Source organism: Symphodus melops (assembly GCF_947650265.1).
Source record: "Symphodus melops genome assembly, chromosome: 23".
Lineage (NCBI taxonomy): Eukaryota > Metazoa > Chordata > Actinopteri > Labriformes > Labridae > Symphodus > Symphodus melops.
The window spans coordinates 9029682-9057659 of record NC_136713.1 but is presented as its reverse complement, the minus strand read 5'-3'; the positions used below and the strand labels follow the sequence as shown (position 1 = coordinate 9057659).

Below are 27978 nucleotides of genomic sequence, written 5' to 3'. Positions count from 1 at the left end.
CCATGGAAAGCTTATGCTATACTCAGTCACTCATAACATCTTACCGGCAATACGGTGAGCCACCAAGCCCTCCAAGTTTAACGTCTCCTCCTCTGCATCTTGTTCTTTGGGCAAGGACGTAGAGGACGTATCCTTGGGCTGAGGGGTGAGTGTGGGGAGGGGAGAGGAAGAGGCACTGTAGCCTGGGTAAGGAGATGAACCCTGGAGGTCTGGAGAGTGGGAAACCCCACTACCTGGGAAAGAGTTCACAGGCTTTCCTTGCACCTGCTGGTTAAAATTAGAGGAGGGGTCCATTGGGTAGTTGTGGGCTGCTTGGCCTGTATGGATGTAGGGCTCGGGAGTGTGCGTCGGAGTGGTGTTCTGGTGTTGATAACCGGCGTTGGACCTGTGGGGAGAATACACCGGGGAATCCATGACAGGGCTCTGGTTGGACATTGTTGACACTCTACCAGTTGGCCGCAATGGCTGATTGAAAGAGTTGTTGACGGACCCGGAGTTGTTGTAGCCATGGATTGCAGAGTCCGCTTGGTACGAGGGTCTTGCAAGGGTTTGGGAGAAGGGCACCTGGGACGAACTTAGGTTGTTTTCCCCAGTAGGTGCACTGTTTGACTTTGACATGTGGGAGTTGATTGGGTCCAGGTCGAGCATTAGCATGTTAAGCGCCTCGATGGACTGCTCAATGTCCCGCTGTGAGGCTGGGAAGTGGGGTAAGCTGTGGGTTGACTGAAGGGGAGGGCCAAAGGGATCATCTGGGAGGCTATGCTGGTGCCAGTTAGTCAGGCCTCTTTGAACAGCTTCCCTGCTACTGGTACTCCGCTCTGGGGCCCTTGGCATCAGTTTAGCGTTGGTTTCAGGACTGCTTGCTGGCGGATTTCCAAAGGACTGTGGACGGTACATCCCTTCTCCATTCTGGTAGTTGTTGTATCCCCCCTGTGGCGATGCAGAGTCCGCAGACCTCTCTTGCATCGCCGTTGGCGTTCGTACTCCGTGCACGGGCATTTCGCTCAACTTTTCTCCAAGAACACCTCTCTCTAGGTAAGGCCCGTCGTTCTGCCTGCTACTTGGTGTCTGTGATTGGTAGTATAGCTCCCCTGGTGTTGCCTGACCTTCAAGGGATGAAAGTGTGCCCAGGCTGTCCACACTGTTGCCCTCTTGGCTGTTAGGTAGTTCGTCGTCAAGAATATCTGTCTCCCGTTCGTCTGTTAAAGGGGCGCCAACTAGTCTTGTGTGGCCCCCATTGACATGCACTTGTGCTGGAACCAGGTGCCGGACACCTCCTCCTGGACTGGTAGACGTAGACAGGTAGGCTTGTCGTTGATGGGTCGGTGCTTCAAGGCCGCTCAGAAGCTGGTCTAGCTCTCTTTTCTCCTGCGGGCTGAGTGATGGGTGGGTGGCTGTCTGGTTGTTATGGTTTGCCGCACTTTGCAAGGACTGGCTGTGCTCGTCTGTACGATCAGTCTTGACGGATGCTGTCGAGTTTCCTGAGTCGCTGCTCACGGAAAGTGTGTGGTCGACTGTAGGGAGGGAGGGGTGACCTGTCACAGGAAGAGTGTGCTCAGTTGTTTGGAGGGGGTGGTTGGGGTGCTGTAACGGGTGCTCTGCATTTGTCAAGTTGTTTTCATGGACTGGGAGGCCATTGATGGTGACAACTCCCTCCAGGGAGTCTTTCTTGCGGACCCGTGCATATAGGCTTCCATCAAGTGGGCCTTGGGTGTGAACAACATCTAAAAGGGATGCAAAGGCTAACATTACGAAGGTAGTGCCATGCTCATGAAACAGTTTTTCAGACAGAAATAGTGTAGTTAGGTTCTTCATGCTTTATTTTAAACAACTGGAATACACCATCAAAAATACTAAAAATGGGATGTTAGCTGTTTTTTGATTTATAATATGAGTACCTAAGCCACTGAAGGTGATTTCAATGATTTCACCCACATGCACAAAGGGGTTTAATGAGATGTTATTAACATCATTCATCAAGTCACGGAACAGTATCCCTCACACCACAAGCCCAGTGACCCCCCTCTGCACCCTTCTTATTTTGACCCTGAGGTTCAGCCAGCAGTCCTGCCACCAGCAACACAGCCCTTCCAGTGCTATTAATAGCCAATTTGCTGGACTAAAGCCCCTGTCACGTTGCGTCAGTGCAGGCCCACATGGTCTGACGTGAACCAGGGAGGGTCCTGGCCAACTGATCTGTGTGAGCCAAAACAAGAGCAGCAATGCCAGTTTGCCAATCCCAGAGTTGGACTGGGGGAGAGGACAAACTGTCTCCTCAAGTTGTTATCTGGCTGCTGAATCATGCTGGCAAAGTCAGACTGTTTGCTTACATGTTGCAGAATGACTTTTTTTGTTAGTGCATAGGCTGAAATGAGTAACATATTTTATAAAACAACGGTTTGCTCTTAGTTAAAACCAATTTTTTTGATGGTTTTGGTTTGTTGTGGGTGGGTGTAACGTTTCATGTAACTGGCATGACATGGTTCTGATTCAAATGGGAAACAGTCAGTAAACTTCCTTCATAAAATAATTTCAAAATTACCCCCCAAAAGATTGACAAAAATATATGACACACAATTCAACTAGGATAAAGAAAACCCAAGCTGACACCTCTTTAAAAATGTAAAACAATACACATGCTTCTATGAAGCCCAACAACTGCAAGTCTAAAAGCTTATTCTGTGGTAGCACTAATGCTTACAAGAAGAAAATAATACACAAATACTGTCTTCCAGTGTCCTGTATACATTTGCAAAGTGATACACGACGTATACATGACCAGGGCGGACTCCAAATTGAGCGACCCCTTGGGACAGATGGTGAATCGCTCAAATCGCAGCTATTTCCAAACCCATGTCAACAGCAACTCACAAGCACAGTAGCAACAAAAATGGGGCAGGCCAGGAAGTTGTAAACACAGTTTGTTTCTGTGGTAGTTGTTAATTACTACACAAAGTTTATGTGAAAGTCAGTGGCAAAGTTAGCCAAAACATTTAGTTTGTTGTTGATATTCATTTATTTTAGAATCAGAATTTTGTTCTAAGCATGGTTGTAGACTATATAATTTTGAGTAGAAAATGTGTCTATTTTGAAGACAAAGAAGAAAAAACTGTTCTTTGCTGAGTGCAATCACGCTTTGTAAACTGGCAATAGACATTACAAATACTAACATTTATGTAAGTATATTACTAAAAGTTGTCTTTATTTGCTTCGAATCAGTATTAAACATATTATCATTGTATCAAACTTAGTTGATAAATCAACCTTACCTGTACTAGATAAAAACTCCTGACTTCCTACTCCATCTCTGCCAGCTTAGATTCAATATTTTCTCTTCTTTAGCCAGGCCCGAAATTAAGTAAAAGGTTGTCCACAGTTGAATCTATACATCAAGTGCCTTCAGTAGCCTCTGAGTGACTGAGCTTTCTGTCTCTGGGCTCCTCTCTCACTCTCTTATTCATGTTCTCTCATCACCCAACATGTGCTCCGCTGGAGCGAGTCGAGGCGGGGCTGTAGCACTGAAGCTGCCGAAAGGGTGAGCTGGCAACCTGTGATGCTCTCTGACTGTTCCCGGCAGTGGGGGAGGGACTCCGCCACCACCACTACCACATTGCAGCTGCCTGGGAAGCAACGTTGCTCCACACAAACTACAACTCCCACAACTTTTGGTTGCCCAGGACAAGACCCAATGCCTGGTGATGTCATCAGACCGAATCCCCTAACCAAGGATCACCATCCTCACCTGTAACTTCCTAAATACTGGTGTAAAAGTTCTGAATTATTCATGAAAAATATCGCTGGATTTTAAAACTAAAACCTTAGATGTAGGTAAATTTACAGTTTTCAAAGAGTTTTCATTTACACTTCTCCCCACTGAGCTCTGTTTGTCTTTGACTCTCTCACAAACTACCTGACCTTTAACAGAATAAGGAATGCCCTTGTTCTCGCTCATAAAAGAGGATCTTTAAGTACCATGTGGCAAAACAACTCATGTTCTCCATGGTGACACTTGTTCCAGCTGTTGGTTAACCCCGTTCCTGAGGTTAAATCTGAGGAGCAGGCACTGTTTTCTGACTTGTCAAGGCTCAGAAACTTTTGGGTAGGAGGTTTCTGCAGCTTTGTTTTTATGATTGTATTCCCAATAAATATTTTGATCTGCTTTCACTTTTGGTGTCTCAATTTGTTTCTTGTTTTGTATGAAAAAAAATATTAAATCAAGCAACCAATCAGACCAACAAATACCATCTTTAGCTGATCTTGTTGTGTTGTGATCTTGATAATGTAATTTATCTTGTAAAAAACATGTTCTTTAGAACCAAACTCCAATTCCACAAACGTTAACATATATATGACGATGTAGTATCCATAAGTTGCAAACAAAATATACAAAATTATCCTCATTCTTAGCTCTTCCAAAAAACAAATTCCAAGTGGCTGCCATTTGTTGAGGCGAATTGTAATTGTATGCCAACAAGATAACGTGTAGACAGAAACGTTACAGCAGGGACTGACTCACAGCTTAAGTATGAATTTCTGAAATGACTCTCACCTCCTTAAACACCTAGCTATTTTCTCTCACTTCACTATCGGGTGGGGACAGATTGGCGAATTTGGAGCAATCCTCTCGACTTAGGAAAGAGAAGCAGTGCCAAATAATGTAGGGCATGAGGAGAACTCACTGAGTGAGCACTGCAAGGTCACAACCTTTACATTTGCCCCACACGTATGGCATGTGCGTAAGCCGGGAGACTCATGTTCTTCTGTGCATCACTACAGCCATATACATATTTTGTGCATGACGTCTGGGGTTGAATGGGTTTATTTTTTAAACTCAGATTACCACAGGATGAGCCGCATGTCTGCACAAATCTGGATAAATAAAAACACCCATACTGACTTTATTGCTTGTGTGCCTCTATTACATTCATTACTGCACACCAAGTCCCTCACTAATGATCTCATACCCATGACATAGGAGACATTACTCCGAGACAATCTCAATACCAATAAAACAAATCGTTGCCTGTATCACATTGTTTTGCTTAGTTAGGGAAGATCTTAACTGAACGTGGCCAAGAATTCCTTCAAGTAACCTGAGAAACGGTAAACTTGATATGGTCAAAAGTTCCATTCTGGCAATTGAGCTGATCTAAATGTACGTATCATAATAATTGTATGCTGATGGATTGTGGTGAGGACAAAATGGATGTCCTGGAAATGATTAAAGTGAATTTGGTTGTCTGAATTTAAAAAAGTTGATGTTCAGATGCCAACTGACAAGTCCTTAATGTTAGACCTTCCTTAAAAACACAAAATCATCCTCAAAATATAAATGGAGCAATATTATAAAACCATTCTGGTATAATGGTGTAATTACTGCTGGGAAGAAATAAATTGGTTCAACAAGTTTCTGCTTACAGAAAAAAATCAGCACCCAATTAAAAGTTTTTTTATAACCTCTAAAATACGCAAAAGCCACAGTTACTGGGAAGCAATACTGTAAAACAAATCCTACATTTGATTTTAGCTTGAATAGTAAATGCAGTACATATTTCCAGGAATGATCCAAAAAAAATGACGACATACAAAGTGCTTTAAAGACCCTGCATTTATTGTACAGTAACACCGATGTCAGAGATCTAGTGAGCTCAATTCTGAATGGCACAAACAAACAGCCCTCCATTTAAATAGAACAAATGGCTTTCTTCTGTTTGTGTCAATAAATAGCTTCAGTAGACTTCAAATTAGATCGATTGAGTCACTATGGCTTGGCTGACTTAAATAGTTTACAACGTGTTTCCTGGAGAAGAAAATAAATGCAATATGCCATCCTTCCTGCTTCAAGCCCAGTTTAACTCTACTCATTCAAATGTTCAGTTAAGTAGATTTCTATAGGGCAATTTGCACATGATGCTAAAAACATGCCGCTTCATAACACCCTCTTAAACTTAAAATTGAATCCAAATTGGTGATTAAAATAAGCCTCTAAACATTTTCATTCTTTAACTAATGTCTCTCTCTCCCCCGACCTCTTATCCACACCTGTCCATTCTCTATATTCTCTCATGTGACAGATGCTCTCCTCCCTTGTGAAAGTGCCAGAAGCATTGCTCATACAGTGGTACACACACAAAACCACACAGAGTCACACACATACAGCACCTGCCTCTTGGCAGTCGTCTCTTAAGTGTTCACTTGAGTGCCCATTGCCATGTCGCAGGCTTGGAAGCCATTAAAAAGTCATTTAAACACCTGTGTCCAATGGTTTGTTAAAAATAGACAATGTGTTAGCACCGTTGTTGTTGTTGTATAAAATGTACCAGCTGGGATGTGGATTATATGCATCGTCAGAACATTTAATATTAACAAACACGCTGATTGAGGGGGCACATTTGTCGACAAGCCGATAAAGAAGTGTGAACATGGTGGACACAGCAGCTGAATATGCAGACTTCCTCAATTGCTCCCGTTTTAGCAAAGGGCCCAACACAGGAAATCAGAAATGGGAATAACATTGATGCCTACTGAAATTTCTGAAAACCATCAAATGTTTTAATAGTGCATATTAATCCAACTACATTACACCTTGTCATTTAAGTGATGTATTGTATCTCAAGTATACAAAACGTTCCCTAAATAGGACCGAAACTGTTTTAAATATCTAGATTTCTTAAGGATCCGTTAAGATGTCCCTCTAGGGACTGTTTTTAGACCACTGTGAATGATAGTTTATCTTCAATTTCACCTCCAGGGCCATGGGTATACGGGCTATATGATTTTATGTGAATGTGATTATAAATACGTAGATGCATACAGATTGCAATAGTAAATCTATTTAGCAACCTTCATCGATTGTAAACGTGTGCAGGAAAGGTCTTGGAGGTTGAGCAAAGGTCAATGGGTTGGGGGAAACTGTTGTGCATGTGTGAGAACAGTTAAACTTGGAGGTTTGGAAAAAAATGATGCAGCCTGAGTAAAAGTAGGCCAAGCGGACAAAGATGTAAAGAACCATATGTCTCCAACACTCATCTAAAGCAATGACAAGCCTGAAACAAAGAGTTTAATATCTCTAGTTTTGTTGTAGATTACCAATTACTATGCATGGAACAAGTGCAGAAAAAAAAATAGGAATGTTCCTTGTTATGCTTCTTTTGTAGTGGTTGAATAAGGAACAGATTATCTGATCATTTTACTTGTCTTTAAATGATCTGAAAGGTTCATTATGTCTGGTATGTTAAAGAGCTTGAGAAGGATATTGTTCACTGTCTTTGATCCCGAGACCTCCACTGCCTCGCTCTTCATCACATGCCACAACATTTTCGAGCCAGTTGGTGACTCTTCCATGTGCAATTATACACCGTGACAAGCAGTGGCAAGCTCGTGGCTGTCAGCAAGCAGCCGGGTATCTCACAGCAGGATGTGACATTCACCTTCACTGCTTTCATATCTTGGTGACAACTGGCCGTCTGCATACCAGCAGAGGGTGACTGGTTTGACTGACAACTGAATGACTTGTCTTAAAGATCTGTGAATATGTGGGAGACATGGGGAGACACTGTGAAACCTCCATGTAAAGCTATTTGTTCCTGTATTGGAAGCCAAAGTTTTAAAACTGGTTACATTTTTCATCATTTCTCTTGTTTAGTTTTGAGACAACACGGATATATACATTCATTATAATCGCCATCTTAAGGTGAAAAAAAGACCATTGAGTTTGGGCCATTTTTTGCAGCAGATCGTAAAAGATGATGTGACAGTCCATCAGGGAAAAAGGCGTGAAGGTTGGCGTATCAGTGAGTGGCACGAGGAAAACTGTCGCGGTTTTATATTGGCCATGTCTGCCTCTCAGTCCGTCTATTACCTAGTGTCCAGCTGTCACAGTTTGAGGTAACATGACGTGACCGTATCAGCGTCTGGCTCCACGATTCATTTCAGGGTGATGTCATCCATCCGCCTGTCTGTCATTTGAGTGACTGTCATAAAAAGCTATCCGACTGTCTGTCTGACATCCAGCAGCTACACTCCACGTCTGATTCATGCCATCTCTTTCAGAGAGATGAAATGTCAGATCAAGTGTAGATATAGAGGGTCAGAGATATTTTCTGTGAGTGTTAAGGCTTAATGAGGTCAGATGTTAGGAGGAACTCATTCAGTCATCACAGATTCATCTTTCGATTGAGCTACTTTTTTTCCCGCATTTTACTAATTGAAAAGTACCTTGTGGAATTTTTGGACCAAAGCAGCTCTAGAGTCCAACGTTTTGTTTGAGACAGTTAAGAATGAAGATGGGTAAGTTACATGTCTACAACCAGTTTCACACTAGCTCTCCGCTGGACAGTGGGACGGTGGTAAACATGTAAAATAATCCAGTAATAATTCAGCAAAGTCTAGGGAGAAGAAGACTGCAAGATTGCAATAAAATGTAAAAAAATGTCAGACAGACAAAACCATTCTCCTTGCTTCCATATGTATCACTTAAATCAAATTCAGAATATTTGTAAGAGCACTCCTCTTTCCAGTGGGGGAACATTAAATAGGAGGCACCCTTTTAGATTTTAGCTCTATAAAACGTGAAATGAAATCTGCCCAAAGTTTCTCTACAAACAAACTGAAATATAATGTTACAGTGTGGAATTTTAAGTTTTACAATCTATATATGAAAATCATATTTTCTGTCCTGGATACTGGTTCAAAATATTTGAGCTTAAAGTAGCCCTGATATATGACTTTGGTATCAGTCTTACATTTCTACACTTGGTGTATATCATGACAGTGTTTTAGAAATACACAAAGAATCACTCCCTGCATGTCTGCCTCTCCTAAATGATCCTGTGGGTTTCTGTCCTTCCATGTGTCTTTTACTCGTGGGGATCAATACCTGTCATAAAACTACATCTGGTCTACCCAGATCCTGTCTCTCATCTCTGTCTCTTTAAGAGCTTCTGGTTGGCGCCTTTATTCTACTATTCTTTAATCTAAGTCTAGAAGAGGTACAGGATTTAAAAATGAAGCTGAATGAACAAAAAGCAAAAAAAAAAAAAAAGCAAATGCAGTAAGACAAAGAAGACGGAACGAGCGATAGAGAGGCAGAGAGAAAGCCCCATGGAGACATCTACACAGACAGTAGGAGAAAGGAGGCATTAAGAGATGAGGAGCGGCTCAGCAGGGTTTCCAGGGCTGGGATTTGAACCTGCTGCTGCAGCTCACCGTGCTGTCAGTGAGAGGTCTAACTAGAAGCATTATAGGCTCATGCAAGACACACACAGGGTGCTTTTAAAATACCGGAGGGATCTCCATTTCTGCAGACCAAAGGCATGCTTCACCATAATGGACTTTTTGTTGGCCATATTTAGTTTGGAAGGTTTTTGAACGTGTTTTTACAGCAACGAGAGCTGGGCACGGAGAAATCTGGAAGCTGAGTTCAAAATAAGTCACAACATTTCTGAACTTAATAAAGAAATACTGTCATTAAAAGTGTTCTGAGCCTTTTTGTGGTCTAAATATGAAGTCATTTGTAACCTAAATGTCTTTTTTTGTCTCTAATTTCTGCTGATAAAATGCAGAAATAATCAAAAAACAGCCAAATAGAAACATTTTCTATTCAAACACTGTCTCCAGAGTAGTGTGAAATCTTGCAACGTATCCCTGTGCAACCTCTCTGCAGCTACCAACCATGCTCCCTGATAGTTTTGGTGTACCCAAAATTGCAGCCCGCTCATAAAATGTTCCGCACACAAATTGCTCACTCCATGACTCATTTGGTTTCATATAGGTGCCAAACACTCAGGATGCAACCGTGTTGGCATGGAAACGCAACAAACAGACAAACAAACTCTTGTGTCTGCAGACGGACTTAACAAGAAAATCGTATTCTTGTCATGAGATGTGGTTTTCGAGGGCAAAACCTGCATAATGTTGCATGAAACCAAGTGGTTCCTGCATCAATTACATAATAAATCTCATTTTGATGCTTTATTATGTAATATTTGTTGCTAATTTGTTTAAAGAAGTTGCTAGTAGTAACCCAAAGGCCACAGGATACTACTTACCAACCAATGATGTTGAGCCGCTTCACATTTTCTCAATATAATTCACTCCTGGTCTCTGCTTCTTTTTCTCCTTTCTTAACTATGAAGTCATGTACTCTGGTGGTCTCTGCGTCCCTTTGCCGCTCTGTGCCTATCTATCTATCCCAGCCTCTCCGTCTGTCTCTGCCCAGATATTCCAGACATGTTTCAGGGCTCGGCCCCAGCCAAATATGGGAGAAGAGGGCGGCAGCCTGTGCAGACACTGGGCCCTCTGCCCTACTGTAAGCCACGAGCACAGCGGCACGCACATAGATACGTCTACTATCCTAAGATACTGCCTTATTCTTGTAAAAAATCTACAAAGACAACTTTTTTTTAAAACCCTGCATGGAAGGTGTCCTTGGGTTTTTTGAAAGGCGCCCTCGAATAAAAGGTTATTGTTATTATTGTTATTATTAACTGACCAACTTCCCAAATCTGCCCTGCGTCCCTGAGCCATGAAAAGTATTTGTTGGTGAAGCATTTTTTACAATTGCGCCTCCATTTTGTTGAGTATAGTGTGTATTCATGATACATCTATGATCGTTTTCTGTGAAAAAATGTTGGAACAAAATGAGAAATATGATGCCTTGATTCCATACTGCCGTCAAACGTGATGATTTAGGTTCTTGTAAAAGTCTGTCAGGACAGTTCACGTCTGCTAGCATTGATTGTCATCTTTGTTGTCAACTTTGGCAATAAATCAATTTCTTTAAAAAAAAAAACCACGAGGTTTTTCCAATCACACTGTAAATGTGTCATTAAAAGACGACAGGTTGGGCTCTTAACACTGCAGTTGGGACTCTTTGGCTGATCAGTCGGGGGGCCCAAACGGTGGCCTTCTGACTTGTTTGACCTCCGGGGTCGTCAGCTGCCACCACACAGCGGGACTATTAGTGGAGCAAAGGCGAGCCGATAAACACAAGGTGCGTCTACACACACACATGCTACCGCATAAAAAAACCCCTGCAAACACACAAACATACAAAACTTGACAGCCATGTGGGGGATCTTTTGCAGCTCCATAAAGAGCAGGAAATAGTGTGAAAGACAAACCCAAACAGCTGGAGGAATACCAAATATCTGTTTCCATTGAGCGCATGCATTGGTATGAAACACACGAGCCCTAAGCTTCCTAATCCTGCAGCCCCGTTTAATGACGCCCATCTCTCGTTCAGCCCTCTCAGCGCGATCGCCAAGGTTGCGGGACTTAAAAATGGCGTCAGGATGAGCTCCCAGATGCATGCGGGCATCAACGCCTGGGGCCGAAACATTTATTTAACACTCGGAAAAATAAACAAGCGCAAAATCTCTGAAAGATTCCTGATGAGTGATACGAGTTCAGAGTCTGCGATGTGTAAAAATAGTCCGTTCTGTCATGGAGTTTTCACCTCAGGTTAGACGCTTTTATGTGTATGAATATTAGTCTTATATTTCTGGTTGATAATCTATAATAATTAGTCAGAATTGATGAGTTTTCTGAGAATAAAAAAGAACTAAAAAGGACTTTTTTGGTGCCATGATTCAAAAGATTTAAAATAGAAGCAACACCTCTTTCTGTCTCTTATCTCTCCATCACTTATAAAAAGAGACACTTTCCTTGAGTTCTTAAGTCCAAGTGTAACAGCCAAAGCTGCAATTACACAAATGAATAAACTGGCTGAGAGGTTTTTTTTGTCCTTTCTGCTGAGTGCTGAGAACCCTGCCGCCCATTCAATTAGGATCCAACTTGCAACGCTGGCGATTTCCCACTGACCGTCTTGCAACGCAGCAATTACAGCGACGCTCCTCCGGGGATGTTCATAAAAATGGAATGGGCTTTCGCGAAGCCGTAAAAAGAAGAAGAAGAAAAAAATCGTGTATATAAAAGTAGAGGCTGTGTTACGATGGCTGCCAAGTGCTGACTCAGCTGAGGGTGAGAGCATCCTTCTGTTTGTGCGAGTGTGTCAGATTAACAGCTGTAATTATGAACGCCATCATCACTGTTAGGACACGATTAGGAGAAGAGTGTTAGAAACTTTACGGCAGGATGATTCATGATGCAATCAATGTGGGATGTTGACTTGACTTCATCTTCCAAACTCGGGGAGTTTTTGTGTAGACGTATAAAAATGAACTTTTAGAAAGTAAGGCGAGAACTGACAGAAAGTCATGGCGAGAATGGCATCACATGTTCAAAGATCAGACTTTTCTTCGAGGCGTCACTTTCGTGAGTGTGTTTGAAATCGGGCTGTTTGGTGACCTGGTTGCTTGCGTGAACGGCCCGAATGCAGAGGCTGGAGTCCGTCAGGCGGGCGGTCCGACTTTGAGCCTGACCTGTGGCTCCTTTCCCCACATATCATTTCCCACTCTCTCTGCCTGATCCCTGACTCTATCTTCTGTCCTGTCTCCACAATAAAGACATACCAAGCCTAAAATGTTCCTTTAAGAAGGCCTGTTGTTTAACTATTATTTTTATGAACCGGAATTAATCGCTTTTTTTTTTTTAAAGTCAATCGCAGTTAATCAGATTTTTAATTGCATGTTTGAAATTCCATTATTTTGCATTCAAAAATATACATGACATAAGGAGGTGGACATTGGGCACATGTGGGACTCTGGGTTGGGTTACAAACCCCCCTGGGGAGGGGGCAGCCAGTAGCGGGGCGACTGACGCCCCCCTATTTCTGCTGTGGCTATTTAAAGGTCTAATTGACAGGTCTGCAGGAGGAGGAGGAGGAGGAGGAGGAGGGTGAGGTAGCTCAGAGATGTGGGTGAAGAGTGGAAAGACATGGACACAGCTTCGTTTAAGAAGAGTGCATCAAAGCGACAGAATTAGACCATGAGTGGTGACTTCAGGAATACGATTGATGGATGAAGTGTGAATGGAAACTGAAGTCTGTGTTTGATTCTTTAAAAAGTTAAATTGCAGTTTAAAAGGATATTTTTCTATTCAAGCTTTTAAACTGGTCATGAAACAGACTGAAATGAATCTCGATGCCTCAGCGATGGAGTTGCCGCCACATTCAGCTGTGAAAATTTGCACAGATAAACATCTCGGTAAGCTATGAAAAAATCAAGAGCAGTTGTGTGATCTGTCTGGAAGTTTCCACTCGCAGCTGCGGATGAGCGTAAACAACCAATCCTTCAAAATGGGTGTGTGTTTATGTGGACATACCGTGCTCCCCGTCCACGGTGTCCTCACAGGGATGTTCAAAGTTCTCGTAGGAGTCCCAGCGGATCAGGTGGTCCTGGGTGTTGTAGTCCACAGAGACGCTCGGGCCGTTTTCCAGGTGGCTCAGTCCTGAGGAGCAGACACACACACTGTGTTCATTTGTCATATTTCACCCACAATATCCACACTTCATATATATTCCACTCTCTATTTGACCTTTTATCCATCAAAGGAAAATTTGGGTTACCTTTAATTTTTTCTGGTCCATATGAGAAAACAAACTCCACCTTCCCGTACTCTGGAAACCTCTCATCTGTCGAGACACGGAGAAGATTCCAGTATTTTTCCTCAATATTTTTGGTTTAAAGTCACAAAAACAAATCAGTGCATCTTTTTAGATTCACTTTTAGGATTCAAAACAGGCACACAGGCATTCAAATGAAATCAGACAAAGTGTTCAAAGGAGAATATTACATTCTTTGTTTTTTTTTGCTATTTAAATGTTCATTCTTAATTGTTCCTACTCGTTAAAGCCATCTTTGTTGAACTTCATAGAAATAAGATTTCTCAAATCATTGTTCTTCCACTCACATGATCAAATTAAATGCTGAGCTGCCTTCGCCACCAGGGGACCCTGTTTGCTCTAAAAAATGTCTTCCTGCAGCAGAGCGTCACATCTGATATCAGAGGCTGGTTTTCCCTCTGCCGTCTGCGTTCAAACAAACTCATCTTGCTCTTGCTCTAAGCACAAACTAACATTTTCCTCAAATCACCGTCAGCGACAAGCTTACTCACACACAGAGCAAAGAGTTACCTTTGAAGGTCTCGTCCAGCTCGTTCTTCCCAAAGACCACGCCGAGGTCGTGGATGGCGCACGTGTGGAACTGCACCCTGAACACCACGTCTCTGGTCGGGTTTCTGAACCGCTTGTGATAACACTTCAGCTGTGACGGGAAAGTGAGAGAAGGACGGGATGGACAGAATCAGCTGTTTCATGACTTAAAAGACAAATATGACAGACAGAGTGTCAGGAGGCAACAAGAAATGGGAGAGTGAGTGGATTCTTTCATCGAGATCTCACCAAGATGTCTCCCTTAAGAAGCAGGCCGGGTTCGATCGTGATGCAGATGCTTGTGTTGCTGTCTCCTTGAACATTGCTGTTAAAACAAAACAAATATAATGTCTACGACATCCAGCTCGGGTGGGCAGTGAATTGAACACAAACTAAACTGACGTGAACTGGCATGAAAGTTCCCGTACTATATTCCTGATGTGTAGACTGGCTGCATAGCCTGGTAGATCTTCAGGAATGGACGGCAACCTGTGAAGAAAAGCAAGCCACATTGAAACATTTTCAAGAAAACCTGCTCTTTTTGCTTTCAGACTGGAGACGCTGGGGTAGACCCAGAGTTCGCTGGAGGGATCATATATTTTATCTGGCTCAGGAGCATCTCAGAATCTCCCAGGACAAGCTGGAACACGTCGCCGTGGAGAGGTCTGGGTTGACTTACAGCGCCTGCTGCCACCATGACACGAAATTTGATGCATTGGCAGTAGACGTAGATACTCACCTCCTTTGGCCTCGAAGTTAGGAATGCCGTGCATGATGACATGATGCAGGAACAGGGGCTTGTTGTTGATTTTGATGTGTCCAGAGAGAAGGCCATTGAAGTATTGCACATACCTGAAGAAAAAGGAAAGAGTTTAATAAGTCATGAAGTTTTGTTGTCAACATGAAACCAAGTCAAAACTCTTTCATCCCCTCTCAACATCTCTCTCCTTCCAAACTATCTCAAAAAGCTTGAAGGTACTCCCACACTACCAAATAAAAGGTTCAGTGCTCTGCATCTGACCCTTAAATGTTACACTCATGTTAATGACACTCTTCATTACAACACCTTTGGAGCGCTTATTATGAATCATTTGAATTAAAAAAGGGAATAAAAAACGTTCACCTTAGGGGGTGCTAAAGTAAAGCCCCCCGGTGGTTTTTAAAATCAAGACTTAATATTGTTGGCTTTAATGTTTTTATAGAAAAATGTAAGGCCAGTTTTGAGAATCAATTATCTCAGCTTTCAGCATGAGTGTGGTGCAATTATGAAGTACATTTTTACGACCGTAATTTCTTCTTTGAAAAGCATGTTTTGGAACAAACAAACTGGGATTTATTGAAAACAAATCCAGGTGTGTATGAGAAGGAAACCCTTCTTCCATAGCAGGGAAATGTCAGAGTGAATCGGTGTGTACAGATACCAGTTGGGGGTCTGTTGAGTTAGCATGGTCTGGTTGTTAATGATGATAATAATGATGGTACCAAACACGACCTTGACCGCGGGGGTCGCAGCACGCAGACACCCCCTCCATGCTCTGCTGTCAGTGGCCAGATGGTTTAGACTCGTTTAATTCAATTAGGCCAAACAGAGACGTGCTGAGAGCTCGTAGCTACAGTAGGTGTGTGATCTGACACCTAATCATGTTCTGTCTTCTATGGAGAATAATTAAAAGGTTTTGCACGAGGCGTTGGCCAATTTAGCCTCCTTCACACATGCAAATTAACGGAATAAGACTTCAGTCAATGGTAATGGGAATGTCTTCCACTAGAATACTAATTGTCTTTAGGCCTCCTAATTGCCCTTAATGGTTTTACAACTGCAGCCATCATATTTACTGATACAATGTTCCTGTTTCCCCTCTTTTAATGTCCATGTGTTTGACTTTAACTGGTTTATTGGTTTGACCCATGAAACCAAGGATGAAGTTCTCAACTAACAGATAGATTCTACTGTCAGTCAAAATGTGTTTCCTTCCACTTACGGTTCAATTCTTCATAGTCATAAAAAGGCAAAAGACTTCCACGTCCAATTGGGGCTTTCATGGGCTCACCTGGTTGGGTGGGTTCTAACTGGGCTCAGCAGAGGTTTTCTAGTGAGTTGATGTTGAGGCTCATACAAGAAGTCAAGTTTGATTAAATACGGTTCATCCTTGAGTCAGAAAACTTAAGCATTAGATGGCTCTCACATTGGCTACATTCAACCAGTGCAGGTCCTGTATCAAATGTCATCAACTCATCTTAACTTATCTATGAGTTTCCCATCGAAACTGAGAACCATTTTGGCTCGGCCCCAGTTGGGCATTCCAACGTAAATCAATGGAAAATGATGGAAAAATGGAAATGTTAACTTTTCCCTCCAATAACCTGGTTTTCTTCTTATACTTTAAAAGCATTCGTCCAGACAAACATCCTTACAAGAACCCTGATTGGAAAATGTCTAAAGGCTAAAGGGCATCTGGCCTTTAAAACTGTCATACAGTTTTAGCCCCCATGTTGGATGGACATATTTAAGTTTTAGTGAGCAAGTCCAACTCAGAATGAGAAAATCTGAATTCCTCCAGGGCTGACCTTGTGGCCTGTAAGAGGCAGCACATCCTTTCTATTTGTTCATTGAAGCATTTTGATAATTCACAAACAACATGATAATAACAGTTAATTGCTGCATATAACACCTTGAATCCAAACGTTTTCAAGCTATTACAGAAGCAGCAGAAGCAGATTGACTTCATCTCCTTCTCTTAATGTTAATGTCACACATTCCAGACCATAACACTGGCGGACTCTGGGGGCAGAGATAATTATATCCCAAGCAGGAAATAGCAGCGGGGCAGAGGGCAAGCCTATAGACCTGTTACAGAAGGACTGGATGTCTAATTCACACACTTAAATGAAGTGCTGTTCGGTCCCTTGCTGCTCCCTTTGTTTCTTCGTTTGTTCCCTGTAACCTCATCGTTTCCGAGAAGTAGGATTCCTCTCTCCACAGGTGAAGAAGAGAGGCGGTGAGGGGTCAAGCCTTTGAGCAGTTGACTGTCTAATAATGCAGAGGGAGGCTAATAATATGCTCGGAGAAGATTTATGACTAAAGGAAGGCTTGCTCTAAAGACACTCCCCTGAGAGGAAGCTGAAATCAAAATACGAAATAAGTGCTTCCAACCCTTTCTTGATTAGTTTGACCCATTCTGGTTTGGAATTTACCCTCATATATTTGTGGAAAGGACATTATTTCAAAACATGTAGTGCTAAAAGTGGAGACGACTTGGAAGAGTATATGCTCTGATATGCATAGAGGACAGAAATGGACCGCCACCAAGCCCCCGCAGCCTCCCCAGAGACATCAATGGAATCCCACTAACAGACAAGATAGATCGCTTCTCTCCGTGCCATGAAATTCCTGAACAATTATCCCAATTAAAACTAAACTGGAGATAATCAGGAGAAAAAATTGAAAGAATTTCCTTTGTACAGTCTCTCTCAAAACAAAATAGAGGGATTGAGTTGTGCCATAATGTTGATCAATCAGTTGTTCACTTCTTTAAAGGACCAATTACTGAACCCTGGTGATTGAGCAACCACATATTAAAGCCTGTCACTTCCTTCACCTTATCCATTGAACTCAGTTAAAATGACCCACTTCTAATCAATTTGCGACAAATGTTCACTTTTTTTGGAGTAAATACTGCAAAAGAGTTCACATTCAAGTTCTGTAGCAAAGGCATAAATAGCAAAGCACTCACTAAGAGGACGACTGCAAACAGGAAGTGAGGTAATAACTGACCTTCTTTGTGATGGCTGACCCACAGGGAGTGCTTTGTCCTCGTAGAATCGCCTCATTGCGAACCTGTCCAACGCCTGGTCGGCACTGTGTGGCACAACATTGGACAAGCAGTGTCACTATAATGAAATGTCCGCAGGCCTCTGCCTCTCTTCTCTTTGAGAGACGTGCAGATTTTACCCCCCAAGGTTTAAGATTCAGGAATACCCCCCTGGTTTTCATCGCTTACAAGGCAGCTTTAAATCCTCCTGGCTCCACCCCAGCTATTAACATCTGGTTGCATTAAAAAATGGTGACATTTCTGGAGGGCTTCTCCAATCCAGAGCCAGACAAATAAAGCAAGCCAAGATGTAGCATTTTGTCATAATAATCACATCAGTGTTTCATTTTTCAAGTCTACTCAAGTCCTAGACCTCAAGGCCTTATAGTAAGTGAGAAGTTCTCCTATCCTCATAAAACCCTGTGCATCAACAGCTTTCAGCCTTCGCTTCAACTCAGGACAGCTGCTGAAGTGTTAGGTGTGTGTGTGTGTGTGTGTGTGTGTGAGATTTTGGATACCTCGCAGATATGTTGCTGTAGTGCATGTAAGCAGCCACCACCACCCCAGTGCGACCTCTGTTCCCCTGAAACACAGAAGCACCGACACCAAGACTCCATTACATGCTGACTTCAGGTCTGAAAGATGTGAAATGAAATAGTATACTGTAGATACTCTACTCCCTTGAAATGACACAATCGATGCTGGTCTAGGAATACTTCACAAATCACAGATGATGCTCAAATCTTTTACTTTCAACAAACCGTGCACAGGACATCTGCTGCTTTACCTTGTTGTGCAGCACCACCACATTGCGCGGGTCTCCATTCAGCCACGTGTCGATGGCCTTGCACATGCTGCAGATCTTGTCCAGAGCCGGTGCATGATGGTCCGGCCAGCCAAACTCAAGAACCTGGGATTGTCATGATCAAAGAAGGAAAAGGTTCTGGTTCTTTTTGGTTTGATATTCTCTAAAAAAAGGAGGTCAATTGATAGTTTTACAAATGTCTAAAATAATCCAACTGCCTATGTGTTGATACCTTTGGGTTTAAGTTTGATAAGTCATTCCTCCACTCGCTCAGGTTCAGCATCTGTCCGTCACACGGAGAATGAATATCAATATATCAAGCATGAATCAACATGGGAGTCAATAACACGTCTTCTGATGAACAATTCAGGGCATCAATCAAAGAGTTCAACATTTCTGGAGAAGTTTGAAAATCTCAGGTCACAATCTGTCCAATGAGGTCAACAAATAAAAAAGTTGTGTAAACAGGAAGTACTAGAAAGGGATAAGAGTTGGACAGGGCGTCCTCGGGTGGCGGTGCTCACCAGATAGTGCTCGCCATGTTTGGAGCGCAGCATCGTCGCCACCTCTTTGAGGTGGGTGATGTAGCTGCGCTCCTCGGCGCCGGCCGGGAAACACACAGAGATGATCCTCTCCGTGATGTAGACCAGGTCCACCTCATAGCTCTCCTCCATGGCCTGAACCACACTCTGACTCCTGAACAGGGAGGGGGAGAACATCAGAGAAGGACTCCATGGAGAGTGGAGGCTTTGAGCTTTTAAGCTTTAAAAAAAAAACAGCTCAGCCACTTAATCATCGACTAAACATCAGAGCTGCTATTACGAGATACATTCTGTCCTAATTGCTTTTCTATTTTCATCAATTATCTTGGAGTGAATCTGTTGTAAATCTTTCTTACAGCTGCTGTGAGAACATTTCAAGAACTCTCAGGGCTCTCTCGGAGACGATCGACAAGAGTTCATCTCAAACAGCCACTTGATCGCATGTGAACTCCTGCAGCTCACGCTTCAATGTCTTGGAAAGGAAAAGACGTGCAACGCTCCGCTGACTGTCGACGTGCCCTCTGCTGTTATCATACAACCTCATAGCCAGCAGGCTGACTGGCTAATGAGCGAATATTAAAGCCCCACACATGAATCAGCCTTATATGAAGAAGAGGAACTAATGTAACAGTTTCACTAAGGGCAAACAATCTTCATCATTTAAATATTCGAGGTGGGGGATTACAAGGGATTTAAGGGACGAAGCCCTTAAAAATGAAGCTCAATCCATTTCCTCCATGTGAGTTCAAATCCTAGGACTCATGCTAACTCCTCGAAAGAGAAGAAACTAAAGTTCTGATTAATTTCATACACATGGAGCAGTCGGTCCTGTTTCTTGTTACGCTGATGATGCATGTGTATTCATTTGAAGTATAAAAGTATAAAACCAAATATCGATGGTGTGTCTTACCTCGACTGCTTTCGCCTTATCTCCACACTCTTACAGGACCTCGTAGATCCCTAGGGAATGCACACACACACACACACACACACACACACACACACACACACACAATACACACACCACAGAAAGAGAGAGAGAGGGATGGGAGACAAGGATTTATTAGCGAACTTCATCTGGTGATGACAATGATATTAAATTGCAAAGTGACTATTAGAGTTGGACAAAATATAGAGTAAAGAGAAAAGAAAAGTGGGTGAAACAACCAGCAGAAATGAAAGCGGTAGAGAAAGTGGTAGTACAGCTGAAAGGGCAAAAAAAGTGACGATGAGATGTAACATGACTTGTGATGAAGTCAGACATAGGAGGAGTGAAATGTAGAAGAAGAAGGAAAATTAAAACACATTTTTAAAAAAAGTAAATAAGACGACAAAGGCAAGATAAGAACAAGTAAAAAAGGGAGATGAATAAAAAGAAGAATGGAAAAAGGAAGCACAGCTAGAGAAAGGGCGGCCATGGGGGATGGAGAAAAAGAAAAGGCTGTAACAGAGGGAAAGAGGTGATGAAATAGGAGAAGTAAGGAAGGAATAAGGATTAGTAGAAAAAAGGACAAAGGATAAGAAGTTAAGTAAAGGCATGAAGAATGGGAATAAAAAGACATGCAGTAAGCAAATGAGAAAAGAAGAGGAAGAGGCAAAACATGATAATGAAGAGAAACAGAAGAGAGTGGAGAAGGAGACCAAACACACAACAGTGTTCCAGGAGATAACAACCCTGAGTCAGGTTTGGTCAGGATTTCAGCACACACTTTAATTATCCTGTCCTGTCGTCGTTTTCTGTGCATAGAGCGGATGTCAGACTGGTTTATTTTGACAGGACTGCAAAGGCAAAATGTTACTGAATATGGTGTTCTGTCGAGGAATCGCTGCATAATAGATGCTGGAGTTGGCTCTTCCTCTTAGCGTTTTTCTGCCCAGGAGGAAACTTTATGTCTCTGTGATTCAACGACAAAGCCACCCAAAAATAGAGAACAACATGTGACAGTTTTATCTGCGCAGATGTCCTCTGTTTTCCCCCTTCAAAAAGAATCAGGAAGGTCTGTAATGATGGCGTGAGGGTAAACACGAATGCCTCCGTTATTCCTGCAGATGAAGCTAATCCCACCACGAAGAGCCAAAAAACGTGGAAGCATAATTCTCCAGGATTTGACAGGAACCAGATGCTAGGCGGACAGCGGACGCTGGTTTGCAAAGTGAAACAGCCTGTTCACATGGGGCTGCAAGGGTGTTACGCTGCTACATTTCACATCACAGGAACAATCTGTTGGCTTGTAGCAACACAGGCGCTCGATATTGCCTCGTGAAAGCCAATGAAGCATGTAAAGTGGGGCGTATTCGTTCATTAAAAATCACTCTTTATTAGAGGGGAAGGTTAGCTTCCAAAGTTTACGCATGGTTCTTTTTGTCAGAACAAGAACTATTTCCTTTTAAGCCAAAGCCTAATATCACTGACCACTCTTTGAAATAGAGCACCAAACACATCTAAACTCATCTATGAGCAACAAATGGCATGTTTTTTAAATGTGTTATTCCACCATTGCAAATAGTCCCAGCTATATTTGAAAGTAGCTCCTGTTCTCGTTACTTTTTTCAAAAGAAATAAAGAAGGTAACTGCATCCTTTAAGGAAATGCAGCTGAAGACTTTCCAAATGTAGGGCATTATTGCACACAACACTGATACGCCATGGATTCCATGTGGTAAGATTAGAAGTTCCAGAACAGCTGCAAACTCAAATGAAGAGTTAAAAGCTTTTTCCAGCTAAAGATCACATATGTTTGTATACAATTACTACGAACCAAAAAAAACACAGCAGCGGCAGCATGTTGGACTTCCTGTGTGGGTGTGTCCTACCTTGCTGAACGGGTGCCCAGTGCTCCACCTCCAGGATGAACGCAGGTGCGCAACACGTCTTTGAATGTAGCTGCCCAGAGGCATGGTTGACATCAACTAGAACTGATTGGCCTCAAACTCAATCCAAGTCAAACGTTCAGTTTCAGTTAATCAGAAACCACCATCGCTGTCATAGCAAGTGTCATTTCCATGTGCGAAAAAGCTCAAGTTCTTTAAATAGAAATGATTTTAGAAGTTGTATCATTTCAGAGTAAGTTAATTATTGATTATGTAATAAGGTATTTACACTAGTCTTCTCCTTCTTCCCCTCTGGGCTGTCTTCTCCTCATTCTCCTGCTTTCGTTCCTTTCTCCCCCTCATGCCCACTTTGTGTTCTCTGGAACAACTCCTCCTACGCTCTCATTATCTCTCATTATTACCAACTCTCCCTCCCCTCCTGCTGCTTCTCTTGTCTCTACTCCTTTTTTTTACCTTCCCAGGCCATATGTTTGTGTACCGTATGGTTCCTGTGAGGACAGGGAGTATTTTTATGCTTGTTGGCTGCATATGCTTGACCTTAATTACCCGACAACAGCTAGTGGCTGAGTGATATGTATACCAAAGCACAGAATACTTGAACAAGAAAGACACTTTTGAGTGTAGTATATACCAGTATTGTTTATCTACACAGTCATGTATGTCTCCAATCCTCTGCATAGGCCAGATACTGATTTAAATAATCCCCATAAAGCAGGCCCCACACTAACTCAATCATGGTCATGCTGGGGTTCTTGGACTCAAAACCACCATGGAAGTATCTTTTATGGACTAACCAAATAAAAAAATATAAGTATTAAGAACTTCAAATAAAAAAAGAAATGTTTGATTTGAAATCCAGGCAACATATCTGAATTAAAACCAGTGAGAACAAAAAAAAAGAGCGAAAACAAAAGGGTTATTATGGATGTGTCCTTTAAACCTAAACAACTCGTGCATCATTCTCTGGGAGGTCTCCAAACAAGATTTGTGACTTGTTTTGTTGGGGTTGACAGAAGCTAGTTAGCAGTTAGCTTGGATCTGCAGTTGTTGATGGTAACCCAGCAATGAAAAAAATCAGTTATTCGCTGTTCCACCAGACTTCAATTGGTGGATTGAATGATTATAATAAACCAGATTAGAGGCAGGCACCTACAGCGTTCATTTGCTGTGGGGGGTGTGTGTGTGTCCATCAGTCCATCTCTGGCATACACTTAAACCATTTTGCCATGTGACCCTGGCTCTTGGATCGTCTATCTTCTAAATTTGAGTTCAGTTAGCGTGCCAATAAATTTCACATTTGGCCAAAAGATGGTGAGAAACAGCTAAACACACCTTTCATTTGCTTTGTGGCAGTCATCACTGTTTATACTTAATGCATAGACCTATATTTGCATATTCTCGCTGCTTGTTCGACTCCTTTCTTCTGCTTTTTTTTTCTCTGTAAAAACACAGACTGTGAATAAATCTCCCTGCAGACTGGTGTACACAGGCCGATCTGTGTTTATAATCTCCATCTGAGTCACCATCGGACTTCTGCTGCCGATCTAAACATTCAGGCGACGGCTGACGCAAACACTGACTCATTACTGACTTAGAAAGGAGAAAGAGGGATGCAGGACATCATTGCCGTTGTTATCTTTTAAATATATACTCCATCTGATTCCATGAAAAAGAAAACAAAGGACGCTCTTTAAAAGCATTGTAAACAAGCTATGAATGCAGCCCTTGTGACTGCTGGGTGAACAAACTTTCTTTCACATTAAGAGCGGTTCTGTGTCTTTCCTTCTCTGAAACACACTGCCCGTACCCACACCCTTCATGGTTTAGCAAAGTCAAACTAAACATGCATTCCTAGTCGCGGTCCAGGCCTTGGCAGCATTTTCTGGCACGGATGGGACACAATTTGCAGTGACCTGGCAGCTACAGATGTCGTGGAAGCTTTTCTCATTTTGTTAAGTATGTGCCAAATGTGTCTTTTCAGGGGAGTGAATCAGAGAGGGTAACATCATTCATCACACTCCACCTGGTTATGTTGAGGCAGTGAACTTTCACAGGGAGAATTATATATTCTCTTATTGTTGAGATGAAGCAATACAGAGAAATTGATAAAAACATTTCAAAAACAGTAAGTAGTTAAACCTTTTGTACCTTGTCTGTCAATCGATGCATAACTTTAGAAAGTAAAGCATCAAAAAGTTAAAAGATCATTAAAAATGCTTTAAATGTCACATTAAATTTAATTCAACTTTAAAATGCTCTCTGTTTGTGGCTCAATGAACTTGCCTCCTATATCCAATTAACTTCTTATAATGGTCCTTGATTTATCATTTACATTTTCAATTGTATGGTCCCTTTGATTTAGAGAGGCGTCCCTTTCATTTCAAGTTATGTATGCACCATGTGTTGCATAGTGCTGCCACCTTCTGCAGTGTGCAGGAACAGGTACTTCTCATCGCTGTGTGTTTGGTCAGAGCTAAACAACTTTCTGTCCACTCCAATCAGATAAGTTAAACAGGGAAAACGTCTACATTTATCCCAGTGTGTTGAATCTTTTCACTGACGCTGACGTGAGGTTGCTGTTGTGGATAGGAACACTGTGAAATCTATCCCGTTATAAACCTTTTGCAGGGCCAAAATTATTGGACACCGACACCGGTCGGACACATATATTCAGAATCCATTACTAGCAATATTCTGCTTTCAAACCCGACCAAAGCTATGTTCAGTACAAGTCCAGTTCTTCCACACCAAACTGGGAAAACACATTCTTAGGTGCAGTGTGAAAAACCATGAACAACTGTGGACCATAAGTACACACATGTATGTGCAGAACTGTGTCCACATACATTTGGCCATATGGTCCACACAGGTATTGTTTTTCCGTGACTTTGCAGCATAACAATACCAGAATTAATGAATGAAAAGTTAGTTTGAAAGCATGTCTTCTTGTCTTTAACACAAGTAAAGAAGAGGTGTTACTTACCGGTGTATCTACATGCTTTAATGGCAGCTGAGGAGTGGGAGGCTGGAGAGAGAGAGAGAGAGAGAGAGAGAGAGAGAGAGAGAGAGAGAGAGAGACAGACAGAGAGAAGCGAGACAGAGTCAGAGGGTTAGTCATTGTTTCTTTCACATCCAGGAAGAAACAACATGGTGAGAGAAGAAGGATGGGAAAGAAAAGATGAGAGAGAAGATGGAGAAAGTTGGTGTCCAACAGCACCGGGACAAACACTACAATGTATGAAACACCCGGCCGATGAAGGTAATCAAGTAAAATATCTCGAAATAAAACCACAGATGAAACCAAATGTGCCTTTAAAGGATGCCAGCATCATTTGTAGTGTAGGTAGTGTTTGTTTAGAGAAAGTCATTTAGCAAAAAGCTTACTGACGAGATGTCCTTTGGCTTTCTGAAGAGATAAATGCCAAGGTGACGATGGCTGACTGAGTTTCAGGTGTCGCCAGCCCTCATTGGGATTTCCCAACAGCTTTTGGTTTAACAAGCAAAAGTGTCATCTAAAAAGTTGCTCACATGTCTAATCTTTGCCTTAATGCCCCGCTTAACTGAGATATTTGGAAGCAATGTATTTTACAGCAGTAAGGGGAAGATTATGAACTTGTAAAAGCAAAAAAAAAAAAAGAGTGATGGTTCAGGTATCAGTGTGTAAAAGGAGGGTGAGACAGAGACAGAATGTGATGAGGGACAGGGAAACACACTGTCTCACATACACACAGTTTCACAGTGGTCCATGTGTTGAGGAAAATTCTCTTAAGTAGAGTGTCTTAGGTCTGATGTGAGCTCTATAAACAAAAGCAGGGACTGTTTAACAAGCTGCTGCACTCATTTAAAAAGGCCGGCGTCCAAAATAAATAAAGGAAAAGTAGTTACTGCAAGGAATGCTCCAAATTTGGTCATATCGCTGGTGGTTAATCTGAAATCAAACTGACTGTGCCGTTTTTATATTCCACTTTATAAGAAAATGGACTGGAAATCAGATGAATGACCAAGTAGATATTCATACTGCTTTTCTAATCATGTCTCTCCATTTGCTGAGCATGCATTTTTAATGGGCCAGGATAAAAAAACTCCCACTTCAAGCTCATTAAAGTGAAAGTGACTCAAGCTGCAGTGCTGTAGTGCATAAATCACGTTTTTTGTCTTGTAAAGGAGCAGCTCACTGAGAAAAGGGAGACAATCACTTGGGCTACAGCTCAGGATCTAATGCTACGTAGTATTTAAATAGCGTCCTATTTAAAAAGGGGGGAAAACAAATAAAAATCTTGTGTAACTTCAGTTTTTTTTAAGAGGTATCTTGTGAAGTGATGTTTTAATGGGTGGGCTCATTTTCTTGGTTATTGTGAATGTGAAGTTTAGTGCAGTCGCTCTACTGCCATTGGTTTCACACTCATTTTAAGGATGGGCTCACATGGCAAGACAAAACAAAAAAAACAAAAAACCCTATCTCTCTAAATGGCGACAAAGATAAAAACAGTTGGAAGGTAAACATGGCTGTAAACAAAGCAAGGTAAAAAGTGGGAGGAAAGGCTGATTGGTGGACGTCTTAAGAGAAAGGAAATGAGTGCAAACTTTTTCACTAAGAGGGCACGCAACCTTTTGTGTTCAAAGTCATCGGCTCTTTTATTCTGGTTGATCAATCACTGCACTATCAACATAATGGTATGAACAAGTTGTGTGAGTTAAGAAATGATGCAGAGATGATTTGTTTGAGGTGTAAGTCAGCCAGTAAACAATGCAGTGTTTTCACTTTTTATCACCCCAAAGAGCTTTACTCAGTATTAATTAATGGACATAATTAAGGCAGAAGAAGAAGCTCCAATAGTTCTAGCTTTGACTTTTGACCTCTAGAGATAACCTTCAAATTCCCTGTTACCTTCTGCAACTATTCCAGGAGGGAGTTTGACGACAGCAGTTTGGGGTGGGGTGGTTTCATTGAGATCAACGAGATCTTTAAATATGTCCGTGATGGTCGAACTTGTTCAATCGTTGACACGCATGAAGAATACACGCACATTAACACTCACCGGCTCATTGTTGGTAGTTGTTTGACATGATGAGGTAACCTGTAGAGGAAGAAAAACAGAGACATTTAAGAAAGCTGCAGTGTCTGAAATTTCCTTTTGGTGACATCAAAAAAAGAAGGGAAAAGTTAAGTCAAAGAAGAATTCAATAAAAAGACATAGCTTTGTAGCTTTGTTGCATTTAAGCAGTACTTTAGGACTACGTTTTCTGCTCCAAAAAGTCCTTTTATTTTTGTCCAGAAGATGCATCTGAATGTTTCCTCCTGAATGCCTGAGTGTTCCCCAAAAATCGCCCTCAACAGGACAGAAATAACCACTGCGTCAACAACAAGGCCTTTCAAGCTGTGTCTCTGTGTGGGAAACATGTCAGACTCAGTCCAGGCAGAACTGCTTTAGGCACAAAAATATACATGACAAGACAAAATGTTCCGTTAAAGCCTGAAAACAATTCACCGCTGTGAGTTTGTCAACGGTTTTGCATGATGTTTCTGCTGATGAGTCCGTCTGAGAGGAACCAGACAAACATTTTGTGCCTCTTTAAGCACGTCTGGGATATCTTCACTCGTATTCCGTAACAATCCAGTTTACAGTCTGATTGTGACCCTCTGGGACCCTGGTGTTGTCCTGACCTGCTCGCTGACTCCACATGTAACAAATGTTGGGTTTAATGACACACGTGCCAGGAAGGGTCAGAGTCCATATATTTGGACTTTCTCAATGTTGGCTGTCACATCAGGTGATCATCGGGTCGTAAATCCTCGGCAAATCAACAATGAGAAACTCAACCATAATGATACCTCACAGTTTAATTACTGTTTGATTGCTGCTCAGTATTAATTAATAATGTATAACACTGCAAATAATACTTAGAAGCTGCAGTGTAGCATTGTACCTTACTA

General features: G+C 42.0%; 1 protein-coding gene across 3 annotated transcripts in view; it reads right to left on the bottom strand.

Moving 5' to 3' along the window:
- The window catches only part of tns1a (tensin 1a), a 77743-nt gene that overhangs the window by 13090 nt on the left and 36675 nt on the right, over positions 1 to 27978 (bottom strand). For all 3 annotated transcript variants that reach the window (XM_079335880.1, XM_079335881.1, XM_079335882.1), the window contains 15 exons: positions 27083 to 27121; positions 25027 to 25068; positions 20123 to 20172; positions 19195 to 19366; positions 18903 to 18953; positions 18653 to 18775; positions 18384 to 18448; positions 17829 to 17912; positions 14793 to 14905; positions 14482 to 14542; positions 14303 to 14378; positions 14036 to 14165; positions 13469 to 13534; positions 13225 to 13350; positions 45 to 1724 (listed from right to left, as the gene is read on the bottom strand). In XM_079335880.1, the coding sequence (XP_079192006.1) occupies positions 45 to 1724; positions 13225 to 13350; positions 13469 to 13534; positions 14036 to 14165; positions 14303 to 14378; positions 14482 to 14542; positions 14793 to 14905; positions 17829 to 17912; positions 18384 to 18448; positions 18653 to 18775; positions 18903 to 18953; positions 19195 to 19366; positions 20123 to 20172; positions 25027 to 25068; positions 27083 to 27121 (2878 nt within the window). The remainder of the gene's footprint in view (positions 1 to 44; positions 1725 to 13224; positions 13351 to 13468; positions 13535 to 14035; positions 14166 to 14302; positions 14379 to 14481; positions 14543 to 14792; positions 14906 to 17828; positions 17913 to 18383; positions 18449 to 18652; positions 18776 to 18902; positions 18954 to 19194; positions 19367 to 20122; positions 20173 to 25026; positions 25069 to 27082; positions 27122 to 27978) is intronic.